Source organism: Ambystoma mexicanum, chromosome 10, assembly GCF_040938575.1.
Source record: "Ambystoma mexicanum isolate Mex_15411 chromosome 10, UKY_AmexF1_1, whole genome shotgun sequence".
Lineage (NCBI taxonomy): Eukaryota > Metazoa > Chordata > Amphibia > Caudata > Ambystomatidae > Ambystoma > Ambystoma mexicanum.
The window spans coordinates 1,144,540,537-1,144,558,146 of NC_090932.1; the positions used below are offsets into that span (position 1 = coordinate 1,144,540,537).

The 17,610-nt window shown below is 49.0% G+C and overlaps 1 protein-coding gene across 1 annotated transcript in view; it reads left to right on the top strand.

The window, feature by feature from the left end:
* Positions 1-17,304, top strand: part of LOC138492996 (uncharacterized) — a 53,725-nt gene extending 36,421 nt beyond the window's left edge. The window contains exons 4-5 of the mRNA XM_069620259.1: positions 8,282-9,876; positions 17,080-17,304. Coding sequence (XP_069476360.1) covers positions 8,282-9,876; positions 17,080-17,304 — 1,820 coding nt within the window. The remainder of the gene's footprint in view (positions 1-8,281; positions 9,877-17,079) is intronic.
* Positions 17,305-17,610: the final 306 nt, after the last annotated feature.

A 17,610-nucleotide genomic window follows, 5' to 3' on the forward strand; every position in this document is an offset into this window, starting at 1 on the left:
GCGATAAGTAATTTGAAAATCGTATTGAGCAAAGAACACATGCCATCTGGCCTGTCTAGCTGTGAGACATTTCATAGTTTTAAATGACTGAAGGTTTCTATGATCGGAATACACCATCACCTGATGTTTGGCCCCAAGAAGATGATGTCTCCACTCTCGGAAAGCATCTTTGATTGCAAGTAATTCACGCTCAGTGACAGTATAGTTCTGTTCATAAGGGGTAAGTTTACGTGAAAAGAAAGCAACTGGATGCTCCTCCTTAGTTTCTGCACAAACCTGCGAGAGTACTGCTCCTGTAGCGACACTGGATGCGTCTGCTTCAACGATAAACTGACCATCCGGATCAGGATGCTGAAGTACAGGTGCGGTTGTAAATGCTTCTTTTAACTTCTCAAAGGAAGCTTGGGCATTTTGGTTCCAACAGAATGGAATTTTAGAGCTAGTTAAAGCTGTCAATGGGGCCACTGTTTTGGAAAAAGAACGAATAAATCTGCGATAGAAGTTCGCAAATCCTAGAAATGACTGTAGTGACTTGACATTGTGTGGGATAGGCCAATTCAATATAGCTTTCACTTTAGAATGACTCATTCGAACTCCATGATTGGTAATGTCATAACCCAGAAATTCCACTTCTTGTGTATGAAAAACACATTTCTCGGCTTTAACAAAAAGTTTATTCTCTCTAAGTCTTTGTAAGACAGCTGAGACGTGTTTAACATGTTCTGGAAAGGATGATGAATATATCAAAATGTCATCCAAGTAAATCACCACGAATTGATCCATCATATTTTTGAAGATATCGTTCATGAAGAACTGAAATGTGGCTGGCGCGTTACAAAGACCAAAAGGCATCACTAAATATTCGTAAAGGCCGTACCGCGTCTTAAAAGCAGTCTTCCATTCGTCTCCTTCACGAATGCGAACCAAATTGTAAGCGCCGCGCAAATCCAATTTAGAGAAGTACTCGGAAGTTCCTAATTGGTCTAACAGGACATTAATCAAAGGTAAAGGATACTGATTCTTTATGGTGATGTCATTAATAGCCCTGTAATCAATGCAAGGCCTTAGGTCTCCTTCCTTCTTTGGAACAAAGAATAAAGGAGAAGCAGCCGGTGATTGAGATGGCCGTATGAATACCATATCCAGAGCTTTATCGATATATTCTTTCAAGACAGCATCTTCTTTGAGAGTCAAAGAATAAACTCGACCAGTAGGAATTTTAGCTCCAGGAATTAATTCAATTGGACAATGATATTGCCTATGTGGAGGAAGCTGTTCTGCCTGACCTTTGTCAAACACATCGGCAAAATCTGCATATTCACTTGGTATATGCGTACCTTTTTGATGTACCACATTGATAGCAGAGATCCCCTCAATAGAGGCCAACATATGGGATTTATTTGATACCACCTGGCTGGTAAAGCAATGTTCGTTACAAAAAACTGAAGGATATTGGATCAATCCCGTAACCCAGTCTATGGCGGGATTATGAAGAGTCAACCAATTAAGTCCTAGTATTATTTGGTATTGAGGAGCCGCAATGACATCGAAGACAATTTCCTCTGAATGACCATTTGATAAAGTCATCTGAATAGGTACAGTCTCCTGAGTTACCATACCGGAAATCAAGATTGATCCATCCACTGTATTAACAGTTTCAGGTTTGTTCTTGTCTATAAGGGGTATAGAACATTTCTTGGCATATGTGATATCAATGTAATTATTAGTGGCTCCCGAGTCAACCATAGCCTTGGAAGCCAAGTCTTGATCATTGAAACGTAACATCATCTCAACGCATATCGGTGCATGAGCTGGAATTGTAATGGAGTCCGATGTAATACTCGACACAGGGACTCCTGCTACTGTCGAGTTTTGGCGTTTCCCGAAGGCTTATTTGGTCTTTTAGGACATGCCGCCAATAAATGCTCGGAGGAACCGCAATACATACATAAGTTGTTTCTCTTTCGGTTCTCTCTTTCGGCTTTAGACAACCGGCCTCTCACTGCGCCAATTTGCATTGGTTCAGGATCATTCGAAGAATGTGCCGGAGGATCAGAACGAACAGATGTCGGAATACAAGGTTTTTTCTCTCCTTTTCGGGCATTTCTTCGGGCGTCAATTTGTAAAATTAAATCAAGAAATTCTGAAAAACCTGTAGGAACCACTGGAACCGTGGACAACGCGTCCTTGAGTTCTTCTGAAAGACCTTTGTAGAAAACAGCCGTCTTCTTGTCTTCCGGCCATCGGGTTTCGGCCGTTAATTGGTTAAATCGCACAATGTAAGCCAACAGAGGTTGAGTACCTTGTTGTAAATTCAACAACTCCAGATCTGTGGCTTGAGTAGCATAGCGCATATCAAAGACTTTATTCATAGCCGCCAGAAGATCATCGCAATCGTACAACAAGGGGCTGTTGGACTCCAATAAAGGATTTGCCCAAGCAGCAGCTGTAGCCCCCAAATGATAAAGTACGAATGCTGCTTTAGTAGTAAGATCAGGAAATGAATTAGGCCGGCAAAGGAAATGAAGTCGGCACTGATTAACAAAGGTTCTATAGGTTTTAGGATCACCTGTGAACCTTTCCGGAGGAGCCAAGGGAAACTGTGTGGGCATAACCACTTTAAGAGTTTCTTGTGATAATGATGGTGCCGTAGTCCCAGATCCAGATGCAATGGCTGCTGGAATCTGTACTCCCTGAGGAATGACTTGCATGGCATCTTGCATAACATCCATTCGATGCCGTAGCATATCCTGTGCCGTAATCATTTCATTTCTCAAGTCAGAAATTAACTGAGTCAAAACAGTTATAGGATCCATACCCTCCATGGCTTCTGATTCTGTCATAAATCACCAAAGTATCAACTAAAAAGGATATAGTAACCAAAAAAGGATACAATTTGGTAGGGCTTTCCCGGATCCTATCTTCACACGACTTGATTGAAGGCAGGTCAATTAGACCTTCCAAATGATACAACTCTCTGACTGAATAAAACAGGCAGAGAGATGGATCACTGGAAAGGGCGTGGGAATTGTACAGGAAGTAGGCCTAAAATAGATAAATATCATAAGACACTGTCCCAAATTAAATACTAAGAAACACAGAATTGGGATTAATTCAAACACTGACCTTAGGGCTAAACTTAAGAATTCCAGGACAATCTCTTGAAGAGTTCCAAGAGTTGAACAAACGACAAAGGAAGGGAAGATTAGTAAGGGAGACTTATCCCGAACGGCACAAGGCTCTCGCTAGATACCGGGTTGGTGCACCACAGGGTAGCGTCCAATGTACTGTGCACATTAACTTTCCAATAGTTCATGAAATACTTCCTTTCCCACAAAGAACAAAACAAAAATCTCACCTGTTGACTGTCACAGGTACCAAAAGTTCGAAGAAGTTCAGAAAAACACGTACAGGATTGCACGCGACAGCATACACGCAGCCAAGCCAGCCGCGCCTGTAGACAGCGTTTCCGCGTGAAGAATCAGACACGCGAACAGGATTCACGCAGCTCTGGACAGCCGCGCTAGCAGACAGCGTCCGCGTGGAGATTTGGAACGCCAACTGGATTTACGCAGCTCAGGACAGCCGCGCTTGCAGACAGCATCCGCGTAGAGATTTGGCACGCGAACAGGATTCACGCAGCTCAGGACAGCCGCGCTTGCAGACAGCGTCCGCGTGGAGATTTGGCACGCGAACAAGATTCACGCAGCTCAGGACAACCACGCTTGCAGACAGCGTCCACGTGGAGATTTGGCACGCGAACAGGATTCACGCAGCTCATGATAGCCGTGCTTGCAGACAGCGTCTGCGTGGAGATTTGGCACGCGAACAGGATTCACGCAGCTCAGGACAGCCGCGCTTGCAGACAGCGTCCGCGTGAAGATTTGGCACGCGAACAGGATTCACGCAGCTCAGGACAGCCGCGCTTGCAGACAGCGTCCGCGTGGAGATTTGGCACGCGAACAGGATACACGCAGTTCTGGACAGCCGCGCTTGCAGACAGCATCCGCGTGGAGATTTGGCACGCGAACAGGATACACGCAACCCAGGAATTAGCGTGTGGAGGAAAACAAGCTCAAATTAGGCCAAAGAAGTTTGCTGACAGGAATGCGAGAACGCAGGTCCGGGGTTCAGCTACAAACGCCAAAATTGACTTAATCAGAAGCAGCGAATGGAGTTTCCACGCTGCTTATGTACGCACTGCCGTGATACACGTGACGGACCTAAGTCACATGAAAATTAAAGACGTAAAAAATGCAGACGTCATTTTCCGGACAATGTATCGAACAACCTCCATTTTGAGTAAAAAGGTCTACTGGTTCTGTGGGCGTAACTCATCTTGTATGGAGAAGTTGTTCCTGGTCCAGGGGTATGTCCGGCAGGCATGACAATATGTCGGAGCGGACCATGAAGGACCGCCATCTGCGTCTCGCCAACTGGCTGAAAGGGAAGAGCCCGTCAGGCGAGAAGAAGAAGAAGAAGTCCGAGCGGCCTTCTAAGACCTTTGAGGGCGCCCCGGCGACGGGGGTCCAACAGAAGGCCAAGCACCGCGAGTCCGCTGGCACCGGGAGCGCCGAACGGTCGGGCTCTACAGGCGCCAGGCAGGGCGCATCCTCCCCGGTGCCATCAACCACGAGCCACCGCTCTGGCTCGGGTAAGAGGAAGGCCGAGCACCCGGCGAAGCTCCTGGAGAGACCCCGGTCGAGCTCAAAGGCCCCATCGGAGGGGGAGCGAGGCGGTGACCCTCCCCCCAAGGAGAAGACGGTGAGCGCACCTAAGGTGGTGAAAGCCTTGATCCACCCGGCCAAGGCCTCTATCGAGACAGTCGCGGCGGCCCTGGCTCAGCCTGTGGAGGCTACACCAGTGGTGGCAACCTCGGGGCCCAGAGTCTCCCTGCCACCGCGGAGGGAGTCATCTTTCATGCCCATCGACAGGACCCCTACCTGGACGACTGGCTCATCCGAGCAAAGACAAAGGAGCTTGCCGCGGAGCACACGGTGAGGACCGTCCAACTACTCACGGACCTGGGATTCTCCATAAACTACGCCAAGTCCCACCTGGTGCCCGCTCAAGACGCACTGTTTCTGGGAGCGAAGCTCGACACAGTGGCGCTTCTGCCCTCTCCGTCGGAGGAAAGGACGAGGGCCATCCTGGGCAAGGTGCAGCGGATGCTGGTTGCGGACGCGGCCAGGGTGAGGTCCATCAAGTCCCTCCTCGGAATGATGTCTTCTTGCATTTATCTCATCCGCCTGTGCAGGCTTCGGATGCGCCCGTTACAGGAGTTCGTGGACGCTCGCTGGATCCAGACGACGGGCAGCTTTGAGGACAGGATCACACTCGACGAGAGCTTCCGACGAGCGATCCGGTGGTGGGGCACCCACGCGCATCTGACGGCGGGCATGGGCTTCCAGACCCCAGGCCACCAGGAGACAGTGACCACGGATGCCTCCCTGGAAGGGTGGGGATCGCACACCGAAAATCTGCACGCGAGGGGCCTTTGGCTGCCGACGGAGAAGTCCCTCCATATCAACGTCCTGGAACTCCGTGCAGTGTTTTGGGCCCTCAGGTCCTTTCTTCCGTCCCTCAAGGGCAAGGTGGTGAGGATCTTCACTGACAACACCACCACCATGTTCTACATCAGGAAGCAGGGAGGTACCAGATCCCCAGCCCTGTCCAAGGAGGCGCAGGATCTGTGGCATTGGGCCGTCGCCCAAGGGATGTTTCTGGTGCCGTTTCATCTGGCAGGGATAAAAAACACCATCGCCGACTCGCTCAGCAGGGAGCTGCGCTCGTGCCACGAGTGGGAACTACGACAGGATCTAGTGGACCACCTCTTCCGACGGTGGGGCACACCCCAGATCGATCTGTTCGCGACGGCGACAAACTCCAAGTGCCAGAGGTTCGCCAGCAGGTTTCCCCAGCCGAGGAGCATGGGCGATGCTTTCTCGTTCCCCTGGGAGGGCCTGTTCCTATATGCGTTCCCTCCATTGCCGCTGCTGATCCGGCTCATCAACCAGCTCAACAGGTCACGGTGCAGGATGATCCTCGTCGCACCTGCGTGGCCGAGGCAGACATGGTTCCCGGACCTTCTGGACTTGTCAGCGTCCCCGTCAATCAAGCTGCCAGTGGACGCGGATCTTCTCTCCAGGGAAGGAGGCGCCATCCTCCATCACGACCCGAAGTTGCTAAACTTGCAGGCCTGGCTCCTGCAGCGTTAGAGTTTGGAGGTTACGACATACCGGCCGACTGCAGAGAGGTTCTTGCAAAGGCCAGGGCATCCTCAACTCTTAAATGCTACGGACACAAATGGAAGAGGTTCTCTGTCTGGTGCCATGCACAGAAGATTAACCCTCTGCGGATTACGGCTCCTCAAGTACTGCCGTACCTGCTGACGCTGGCCAAGGCTGGGCTGGCGCACGCTTCCATCAAGATTCATCTTGCTGCGATCTCCCGATACACCAGAACCACGGGACGGGCGTCTTTGTGGTCTCATCGTCTGGTGAAAGAATTCATGAAGGGACTGTTCAGATCGTTCCCGTCAGTGAAGGCCCCGGCCCCGGCGTGGGAGCTCAACGTGGTGCTGACCAAGCTCATGGGACCTCCGTTCGAGCCTCTGCACTCAGCTCCGTTGAAGTTCTTGTCGTGGAAAACAGCGTTTCTTGTGGCCATCACCTCCGCACGACGGGTGGGAGAGATCCAGGCCCTTTCCTACAAGCCCCCGTACTTGACTTTTCACGACACGAGGGTAGTGCTCAGGACGCACCCCTCCTTCATGCCCAAGGTGCCGTCGGACTTCCACCTCAACAAACCCTTGGTGTTGCCTGTTTTCTTCCCGTCGCCTTTGTCGCCGGCTGAAAGGACTTTGCACTCGCTGGATGTGGCTAGAGCGCTGAAATTCTACGTGGACCGCACGAAGAGTTTTCGGAAGACGTCACAACTTTTTGTGAACTTTGGACCTGTCAATCAGGGGAAGGCTCTCTCGAAGGCTTCCATTTCCAGATGGCTCTCCGGCTGTATCATGTACTGTCATCGGTTGGCAAACCGACCGCTGCCTGGTCGTCCGAGTGCCCATTCCACCAGAGCGATCGCAGCTACCACGGCGTTCCTATCTGGTGTGCCCTTGCTGGACATCTGCAGGGCTGCTACGTGGAGGTCGACGCACACCTTCACGAAATTCTACTGCGTCGATCGGGATTCTAAGGAGGAGTCCAGGGTGGGCCAAGCAGTGCTGCGCAACCTGTTTGCCTAAGGTGAGCTTGGTGAGGATTTAAGAATTGCTTAATGTTGAGTTTTGGATGTAATGCTTAATGTTGAGCCTTTGCCACCTCCCATGGTTGTGCATGTGTGTACTGCTATGTATTCTTTTATTCATGAGCATGTGAATCCATGCCAGACCCCATGCTGGAGAAGGAACAGGTTACTTACCTGTAACTGTTGTTCTCCAGCATGGGTCTGGCATGGATTCACATGCAAACCCTCCCGCCTACCCCTCTGCGGCTCTTCACTTGGTCATACTGCCACTTCACGTGCTACCAAATCTGAAGATGGCTGCCAGAGGCGGGGCTTAGGGAGATGGCAGTCTTCGGCTGTGGTCAGTATGAAGCAGAGATCAGTGATTGGTTACTACTACGAAAGACAGATCAGAAACGAAACTGATACTGATTTTTCTTTACCGAGGATTCCCAGCCTGACGACGTGGAATATTCATGTGCATGTGAATACATGCCAGACCCATGCTGGAGAACAACAGTTACAGGTAAGTAACTTGTTCCTTCTCCACTAACCACTGAGGCCAGGTGTACAGCTATCGTTACTGTATAAGCACGGAGGCTGCTGATGCTTACAATGCTGATCTTTATATTTCTTTACCTTTATGCTTCACTTCCCCAAGTGTAGCACGTTCACAAAGAGTGCTGACATTTTGGAAATTCTTCTCTAACATCTCAAGCAGTCATCCACTAGATGTGCCAAATTCCTCCACGAGCTGCAATAGCTTCTCCACTGCATGCTATTCTGTTTTCACAATTTCCTGTTCTGTCCCTTTAAAGATTGCGAGTGAGAACCACAAATGAACAGGAATTTGCAGGGGTATTCAGAGGTAGGCTTATACACCTGTACAAGATGATCGAACAAATTGGGAAAAGTGGCAAAGGGTGTACTGAGGATGTCACATGGAATGAGGGAAGGTATACCATCCTGTGCCCAACTGGGAAGCCGGCTTAAGTATCCCTGGGGAAAGCAACTGTATACAAATGTTTGAAGAATGTGCTTTCTCTTTCAGACAAATCCCCCTCAGAGTCACCAAAGGCTTGTTCACCTTCAAAACATGAATTTGCCAGCAGTCCTATGCCATCTCCTCAGATGTACGAATCTTGCTCAGAGGAGAGCTGTGACAAAGCCTTCTCTCCCTTGAAGAAGGACACAACACCTTCCAAGCGGCCTACAAAGAGTGGTGGCAGCAGTAGCAGCAGCAGCAGCAATGAGGCCAAAAGACGAAAGACAGAGCTGGACGAAATGGAGGCTGATCCCTCCCCAATACCTGCTGTTAACTCTCTCAACAGGGACACTTGTATTCAGCCTCTCCAAAACTCGCCCCAACTCTCCTATTTGGACCTCTACCTGGATGAAGAGAGCAAAAAGACAGCCAGCAGCTGTGGCAGTGTGCATGCCTACCTGGATACCAGCAGTCCATCTCAGTTGTCAGACAGTAATGACATGTTCCCTCTCGATTGGAGCCCCCCCAAAATAGACTTTCTGTACCAGACTGTGCCGTCAGATACCAGGACCTCCCCAAATGAAGTCAGTGTGAAGACGGATGACAATGGTACTTTGGCAGGCGTGAGCGTATCAGATGGGCAGATCATTATAGACATTGAGGATGTCCACAGCCTCTTAGAAAAACATGTGATTACGCCAGAAGGGGCTGTGCTTGAAGAGTTTGAGATGAGCAAGAGCTCCCAGAACCAGGAAGCTGGCCTGAATAAAGATCATGTGGGGGTAGGATACAAACTATCATCAGAGGCTAGAGCCCTACCCCCTCATATTAACAAACCAGGAAGCTTTGTGACTGTGGAATCCATGTTGGAGAAACCGTTTGTGGGTAACGTCCTACCCATGCATATTAATGCAGCTGCTAGCTCAGTGGCAGTAGACCCCATGTTGGAGGAACCACCCATGGCACATGTCGTACTCACTCTTAATAATGAAGCAGGTGGATCAGTGGCAATGGAATCCAATGTGGGTGAATCATCAATGGCTACTATCCCACCTGAGTTTATTAACGAAGCAGAAAGCACAAACCCAAAAGAACCCACACTGGTGCAACAGAAATGCCAGTGGATCAACAAAGTAGAAATGCCAGTGGCACCTGAGCTCACATTGGGGGAACCATCCTTGACTAATGTCTTAAACACTCTTATTAATGAAGTAGAATGTTCAGTGGCAGTGGAGCCCACATTGGGGGAAACATCCCTGGCTAATGACTTACTCCCTCTTATTAATGAAGCAGAACATGCAGTGGCAGGCGAGCCGATAATGGGGAACTTATCTGTGACTACTGCCCAACCCGTTCTTATTACTGAAGCAGAAAATTCAGTGGCAACAGAACCTATGTTGGGGGAAACATCTGTGACAGTCCCAACCAGTGGTACATTAGGTACACAGATTGTGCCGGAATTGGAGACGGAGAGCCGGGTTATTGAGTGGGACCGCATTGATGAGGAGGAAGAGGAAGATGATGTCTTGGTGAAGCTGGAGGACCTTTTCCCTCCTGCAAGAAGGACAGAAGTGGGCATCCTGCAGACCACCAGCCCCATGCAGGCAACACTCCAGAGAATGCGTTCTTTAAGTGTGGTGGGCAGTCCCTCCCAGCATTTGGTAAGTTTACCTGTTTTTTCTGAACCCAGGGGGACACCATGATCATTGGATTAGAATTGATAGATAAACACAACAGCTGTGAATATAATTGTAAACGTTCTAAGCAATAGAAATGTCTTGTTAGCTTGACACCACAAACTACTTTTTATAACCTGGGTCAACTGGTCCCATGCAAAGATACATATGTGACATTAGCACTCTGTATTTGGGAATGTGTAGAGAGAATCATTAGAACACATGTAGAAGACCTTTTCAGCATAATGGATCATATGTAATGGACAGAAGTATATCATTTGCATCTCATGTGAAAGTATGATGTGCCACTCATTGTGCACTAGATCCTCCTTCCCCGCAAGTAGCTCCTGCTTACTGGGTGATTCCTGATACCTGAGGAGCTGCTTATAACTGCTGCTCATCAAATCTCAATTTCGAAGGGATTGTGTCCTCCGACGTATTCCTTATCTTAGATATCTCCTTCCAGCTTTGCTGGCCTCGGAACATTTTTCTCTAGAGGGCGCTGCGCGTCGACGTCTGCCGAGTCGATGTCCCTCGACAGCCACCGTATCGACGTTGACGTCATCCTGCCTATAAAGGCCGCGCGCAGTGTCCGTTGCTCAGTTCCGTTTTTCCGCGCTTACTCAGTGCCTCGGAATATCGTTGCTCAGTTTCGTAGATAATTTATCCTATTTACCTCGAGATATTCGATCCATACTCAATGGCTTCCTCGTTGGAACCGACAACCTCTCGGTCCGGCTTCAAAAAATGCCGAGACTGTGGGAAAAAGATGTCGCTGACTGACCCTCACAGAGTTTGTCTGTGGTGTTTGGGAGCTGAACACCATTGTTCGAAGTGCGAGGACTGTATGTCCATGACAGCTAAGGCCCTGAAGGAGCGTAGGGGGAAGCTGGAGAAAGGTAAGACTTCAAAAGCTTCTTCTTCCTCGACGAAGTCGAGACATTCGTCTCCTCGTCACCATTCGTGCTCCAGGTCTCGGAGTGGGTCCCATCACTCCTCGAGATCGAAGCGCTCGAAGAGGAGACGTCGAAGATCCCCTTCTCCGTCCTCCTCTTCCTCTGTTTCTCCTAAGAGAATCTCTTGCCCCACGAAACATAGTTCCCGGGCTGAATGGGAGGAATTCCGCAAAAATATGATGAGCGTCTTCGAGAAAGCGGCCTCGACCCCCTCGAAGACTGCCGAGAGCGATGCTCTGGTCGAAAGACCCGAAGGTCAAAAACGCTGCGAGGCGCAGTACCCGGCGAAGGAAGCTTCTCGAGCGCGTCACAAACACTCGAGTAAAGCTATGAAATCGAAACCTTCTTCGAAGGTTCCGTCGACGCCGTCGACGAAGGTTCCGTCGACACCGAGGTCGGTGTCTTCGACGCCGTTGTCGAAGGGACCTTCGACACACGGGTCTGTCGACTCAACGCCATCTTCGACACCGGCGTCGACGCCAAGGAAAGTCACGGTTGCGACGCACCCAGTGGCTATCCCCAGGTCCTCGATGACGATGGCGTCAAGATTGTCGACTTCCTCGAGCAGAATCCCAATTCTGTCGAGGACCTCGAGGCCTCCGCCTTTGTTTTTGACGCCACGCCCGAAGCCTTCGACGTCGGCGTCGACGACATCGACGTTTTCGAGGCCAATTACAACAAGTTTGGCACCCTCTGCCTTGGAGATGGGTTTCACAACCTTTGTGAGTTCAGAACAATTGAGAACTATGTCCTCAATTATGGAAGAGGGAGAACTATCTGAACAAGAAGATACATTTGAGTTGCAGGGACCTGCAACCCCAGTTCAAGAGGAGTTATCCTCAGAAGAACGCAGGTTAAAGGATATCCATGATTCCTTACATGAGGCAAGTGGGTTAGACACTTCCCCTGAGGTGGAGTTCGCTAGGCCAGACCCGGGGGAGCATGCTGAAACCCCCTATAGAGCCTTAATGGCCAGGATCACAGAATTTATGGGGTGGTCAACACCTTCACAGGCTTTCCAACAAGATGACCTTATGGATGTTCTTGATAAAGGTCCACAGGAGGATCCTGTAGTGCCCTTTCATAAAGCTCTTCAGAGGAAAATCATGACGAACTGGGAAACCCCAGATGTCGTTCCGGCAGTAAATAAAAAACTGTCTACTAAATACAGGGAATCTTCTGCAGACCCGGAGTTTTTGTCAAAACACCCATCCCCAGAAAGTCTAGTGGTACAAGCAGCATCTTCTACTGATGTTAAGACTGCTTACCCTACCGTCCCTCAGGACAGGGACGATAAGAAATATGATGCTATGGCAAAGAAAGTTTTTTCGGCATGTAGCATGGCGTTAAAATCTGTTAATGCTACTTGCACCCTTGCTAGATTCAGCCATACACTTTGGGAGTGTGCTTCTACAGCGGCTGACTGCATCCCGGAGGGAGAAGAAAGGGAGGCGTTCCTAAATATCATACAGGACGGTAAAGACGCTTTGTGCGAATCCCTCCAGACGGGCATTGATTCGGCTGACAGTATCAGTAGAGCAATGGCGGCAAGTACAACAACCAGGAGATTCGCTTGGTTGAGAAAGTCTGGTTTTGCCCCAGATGTGCAAGCCAGGCTCTTGAACATGCCATCCGATGGCTCTTCTTTGTTTGGGAAAAAGGCGGTTGACAGTTTAGAAAAACTGCAAACATCAAAGGCAGCAGCAAAATCCCTAGGCGCTGCGATCCATCAGACACCTTTTCGTCCCACAAGAACCTCTGTGAGGGGCAAGTCCTTTCGCTTCTACTCCGCATTCGGAAGAGGTAGAGGACGACCGGCTCAAAGGGGACAAAGAAGAACTACCCGAGGTGGACGGGGTAGATATTCAAAAGCCGCAGCAACAGCAGGTGCCTCTTTACCATCGGCATCTGCATCAGCCGCCCCAAAACCACTCTGAGGACTTCCCTCACAAGACACCTGTGGGAGGCAGGTTAACTCAACATCTGGCGGAATGGCAGGCTATCACGTCAGATGCTTGGGCATTGGAAACTGTTGCCCATGGTTACTGCCTGCCTCTCCTACGCATACCTCAGAGTCATCCACCGGGGATCAGCTCTCAGAAAGCTCCAGATCCGCTCCTCTTGCAGGAAATTATAGACCTGCTAGAGAAAGGTGCCATAGAACCGGTACCTGTAGCGGAGAGGAACAAGGGCTGGTACTCCCCTTACTTTCTCATTCCAAAGAAAGACGGAGGACTGAGACCCATCTTGGACTTGCGAGAATTGAACAAATTCCTCAGGAAAGACAAATTCAAGATGTTAACTCTTTCTCAGATCCTTCAGGCCCTTCAGTTCCAGGACTGGTTGGTATCTCTGGACCTTCAGGACGCTTATTTCCATGTGCCTATCCATCTCAAACACAGGAAATACCTGAGGTTCGCAATTGGCAACTCTCATTATCAATTTCGAGTGCTGCCATTTGGGCTGACCTCCGCCCCGAGGGTCTTCACCAAGTTAATGTCGGTAGTGGCTGCAAGTCTAAGGAGGGAAGGGATTCACGTCTACCCCTACTTGGACGATTGGTTGATCAGGGCTGTATCTTCGGAACAAGCTCAGATCCAGCTAAATCACGTTTGCCACTCCCTTCACAGACTGGGCTTCTCCAAGAAGTCACAAATGATACCATTGCAGAGACTCCAGTTCATCGGAGCGATCCTGGACACTTCCCTGGGAAAAGCCTCGCCACCAGAGGTGAGGGCTCAAGATATTCTACAGATGGTTACCAAGTTCCAAAATGCCCAACGTCTCCCAGCCTTCGACTTTTTTGAGGTTGCTAGGCCTCATGGCATTCTGCATTTTCCTAGTGCCAGAGGCTCGCCTGAGAATGAGATCCCTCCAATGGGCACTGAGGACTCAGTGGTCACAATTCTCAGGAAGAATGACAGATCTTCTCCAGGTTCCCGACAGGGTGGCTCGAGACCTTCAGTGGTGGGCCTGTCAGGAGAACATTCTGAAAGGAGAACTATTCTGGCAACCCTGGCCGGAGATACCAGTAGTCACGGATGCCTCACTCACGGGGTGGGGAGCCCACGCCAATGACTTGACCATCAGCGGTCGTTGGTCTCCATCGGAGTCCAGATTACATATCAACCTGTTAGAGCTGAGGGCCATCAGACTTGCGCTGAAGGCAATCCTGCCAGCTGTACAAGGGAAGAATGTCCTGATAATGACGGACAACACAGTGGCCATGCATTACCTCAACAAAAGAGGAGGCGTAGGATCACTACCCCTGTGCAGAGAGGCGATGCAGCTCTGGTTTTGGGCAATCCAAGAAGGGATCTCTCTATCGGCAGTTCACCTAGCTGGAGAGAAGTACTTGACAGCGGACGCTCTGAGCAGGCAGAGCACAGTCTCCCACAAGTGGGAACTAGCTCAGGAAGTCCTTCAAGAGATCTTCGCCCTTTGGAGAACCCCTCAGGTGGATCTGTTAGCCACCAGTGTCAACAGGAAGTGCGATCTGTTCTGTTCAAGGGAATTTCCCCCGAGAGGAGCTCTGGGAGACGCGTTCATAGTCGACTGGGAGTTTCCACTTCTGTACGTGTTCCCACCGGTCCCTGTCATTCCTCAAATGATCAGGAGGTTGAGAAGATTCCGGAAAACCATGATCCTAATTGCCCCGGATTGGGCCAGGAGAACGTGGTACCCGGACCTTCTAGACTTGTCCATCTGCCCTCCAATTCGACTTCCACTCAGAGAGAATCTACTCTCACAGAAGGCAGGTCAGGTTCTCCATCCAGACATCAAAACCCTCAACCTTCACGCTTGGCTTCTGAAAGGCTGAGGTACAAGGATTGGGACCTCCCTGATGATGTTATGGAGGTGTTGCTTTCGGCAAGGAGGCCAGCAACAAAGTCTTTATACCGCTGCCGTTGGAACATATTTTGCAGCTGGTGTAGAGAAAAGAATATCGACCCTTTTTCATGTGGTACACCAATGGTTGTGTCCTTCCTACTCTATTTGGCGAATTCAGGCCTTCAAGTTGGCACCATTAAGGGCTATCTCGCAGCGCTATCGATCTTTAAGCGCACTCCGGAAGAACCATCCTATTTCAAGTTACCCTTGGTAATACAGTTTCTAAAGGGGTTAACTAACGTTTATCCCCAAGACCATTCCAGGTTCCCCTATGGGATTTAAACTTAGTCCTAACTTTCCTGATGGGCACCCCTTTCGAACCACTCCATTCTTGTTTGTTAAAATTTCTTACCCTTAAAACTGTTTTATTAATAGCACTTACATCTGCTAGAAGGGTGAGCGAGTTACAAGCTCTTTCTTGTAAACCCCCTCATACAATCTTTCACAAAGACAAAGTTGTCCTGCAAGTGAAGCCTAATTTCCTCCCAAAGGTGGTTTCTTAATTCCATATCACTCAGAAGATTACCCTGCCATCTTTCTATCCTCCTCCTCATCTGGGAAAAGAGGAAGAGAGGTTACACAGGCTGGACCCTAAAAGGGCTTTAAGTTTTTACATCAGTAGACTGGCCAGGATAAGACAAGCAGACCAGCTGTTTGTAGGCTATGCAGGTCACAAGCTGGGGTTACCGATAACTAAGCAGACCATTTCCAGATGGATCATTCTAGCCATTTTGGAATGTTATAAACTGGCAGGAAAAGAGCCCCCTCAAAATCTTAGGGCTCATTCGACCAGAGGTATTGCAGCTTCATCGGCCCTCAAAAGAGGAGTGCCGATTAAAGACATATGTGCGGCTGCCACATGGTCGTCCGTCCATACCTTTACACGATTTTACAACTTGGATTCCTCCTCCAGTCAAGAGACTAGGTTTGGAAGGGCAGTATTGCACTCTATTCATCAATAAAAGGAAGCATGAAGTCAGTACTCCCACCTCCAATAACAGAATACTGCTATGGGAGCCTATCTAAGATAAGGAATACGTCGGAGGACACAATCCCTTCGAAGAACAAGTTACTTCTTACCTTGTAACGTTCTTTCGATGGGATGTTCCTCCGACGTATTCCTTATCGACCCTCCCATCCATCCCCGCAGTACTACTTCCCTTGTTGTTGCAGCTTACGCTCCTTCAGGGTGATTAGTCTAGTCCAGACAGAAAAACTGTGGGCTACAAAACGGAACTGAGCAACGGACGCTGCGTGCGTCCTTTATAGGCAGGATGACGTCGATACGGCAGCTGTCGATGAACATCGACTCGGCAGACGTCGACGCGCAGCGCCCTCTAGAGAAAAATTTTCCGAGGCCAGCAAACCTGGAAGGAGATATCTAAGATAAGGAATACGTCGGAGGAACATCCCATCGAAAGAACGTTACAAGGTAAGAAGTAACTTGTTCTTTGATTCCTGAAGTGGTTTTAACCAAGTTGTGTTATTGTGTTGTAAGCTTTAAGGACAATTAAAGTGCTCTAATAACAACATGAGACTTCATAATTTCCAAGGTGTTTTAATGGAATGTCAGCTAAAACCAATAACAGATGGCTGAGTGCCCACCCAGGTAAGAAGGTGTTAAGATAAAACCGCATTATAAATGTAACTATGTAGTACTAATAGATGGTTTCTCCGAACTTGTGAAAGGCATACAGAAATGGAAAACTTTGTGGGGGCTAATCTCCGTCCACAAGCATGGTCTGTCCCCATATGCATGCACCATTTGCCATATCCCATTCCCTTCTCTCCACTTTGACTGATTTGACACTACACTAGATGCATATGAATTTACATTTTGTTTTGTATTTGTTATTTATAGCAGAGAATTTTCTCTTCAATCCTCCTGCTACATCGCTTATCCCTCCTTGCCCATTTATTTTTCAACAGTTTGCCTTCAAACAGTACTGTACACGCAAGTTGTGTCTCCAGTGTCTCAAACAACACCACCGGCATTAGCCAGGTTGTGTCCTCTACGACTCCTCTTTAGTTTGGGCCCTCAAACGCAAGTTTCACACCTATGTGTAAGCCTTTGACACTGGGGCTCTGCTCACTATCAAGGACTTTGCAGTGGGCATGGAGAAGGAAAGTGAACTTATTTTTCCTTGCTCTATCATGTCAGTTCATTGGTGACATATCCAGCCACCTGAGGCAGCATGAGGTTCATCCAAGTCCCTGGGTGGGGTAACATCTGCAAAAGTATACTTCTAACGCCATTTAGAATTTGTTTTTGGAAACCTTTGTGATGCCCATGCTAGTGCTGATGGCAGATCCCAGTGTCCAAGAGGGTTCTATATTTCAGACAGAATCCAACAATTGTGAAAAGAAACAGAACACAGATACAAAACAACCGCCTCAACAACTGCCTCACAGACATCTACAGCTGGATAACAATGAACAACCTCAAACTGAACCCAACAAAAACGGAAATAATTCTCTCACCCGCAGGATTCGACGGAGGCTGGCCACAAGTGGACTAGCCGAACGGCATGGGAAAGCAACCAGAGACTTCAAAGGTGGTAAATAACCTAGGAATGCTCATGTGCAACGGACTATCACTGGAACCGAAAGTCAACGCAATCAGCAATAAATGCTTCTTCTTCTTACGACTTCTCAGAGGATTACTCCCCTACCTCTCCTTCCCCCACAGAACCCTCACAATCATATCTCTGATACTCATAAGAATTCACTACGCAAACAGCCTCTACCTAGGAATGTCAGAAAAACTTACTAAGAAACTGCAAAGGCATCAAAATACTGCAGCCATGATCCTATTGAGACTAAACAGAAGAAACCACATCAGTCCAGCACTGAAAATCCTACACTGGTTACC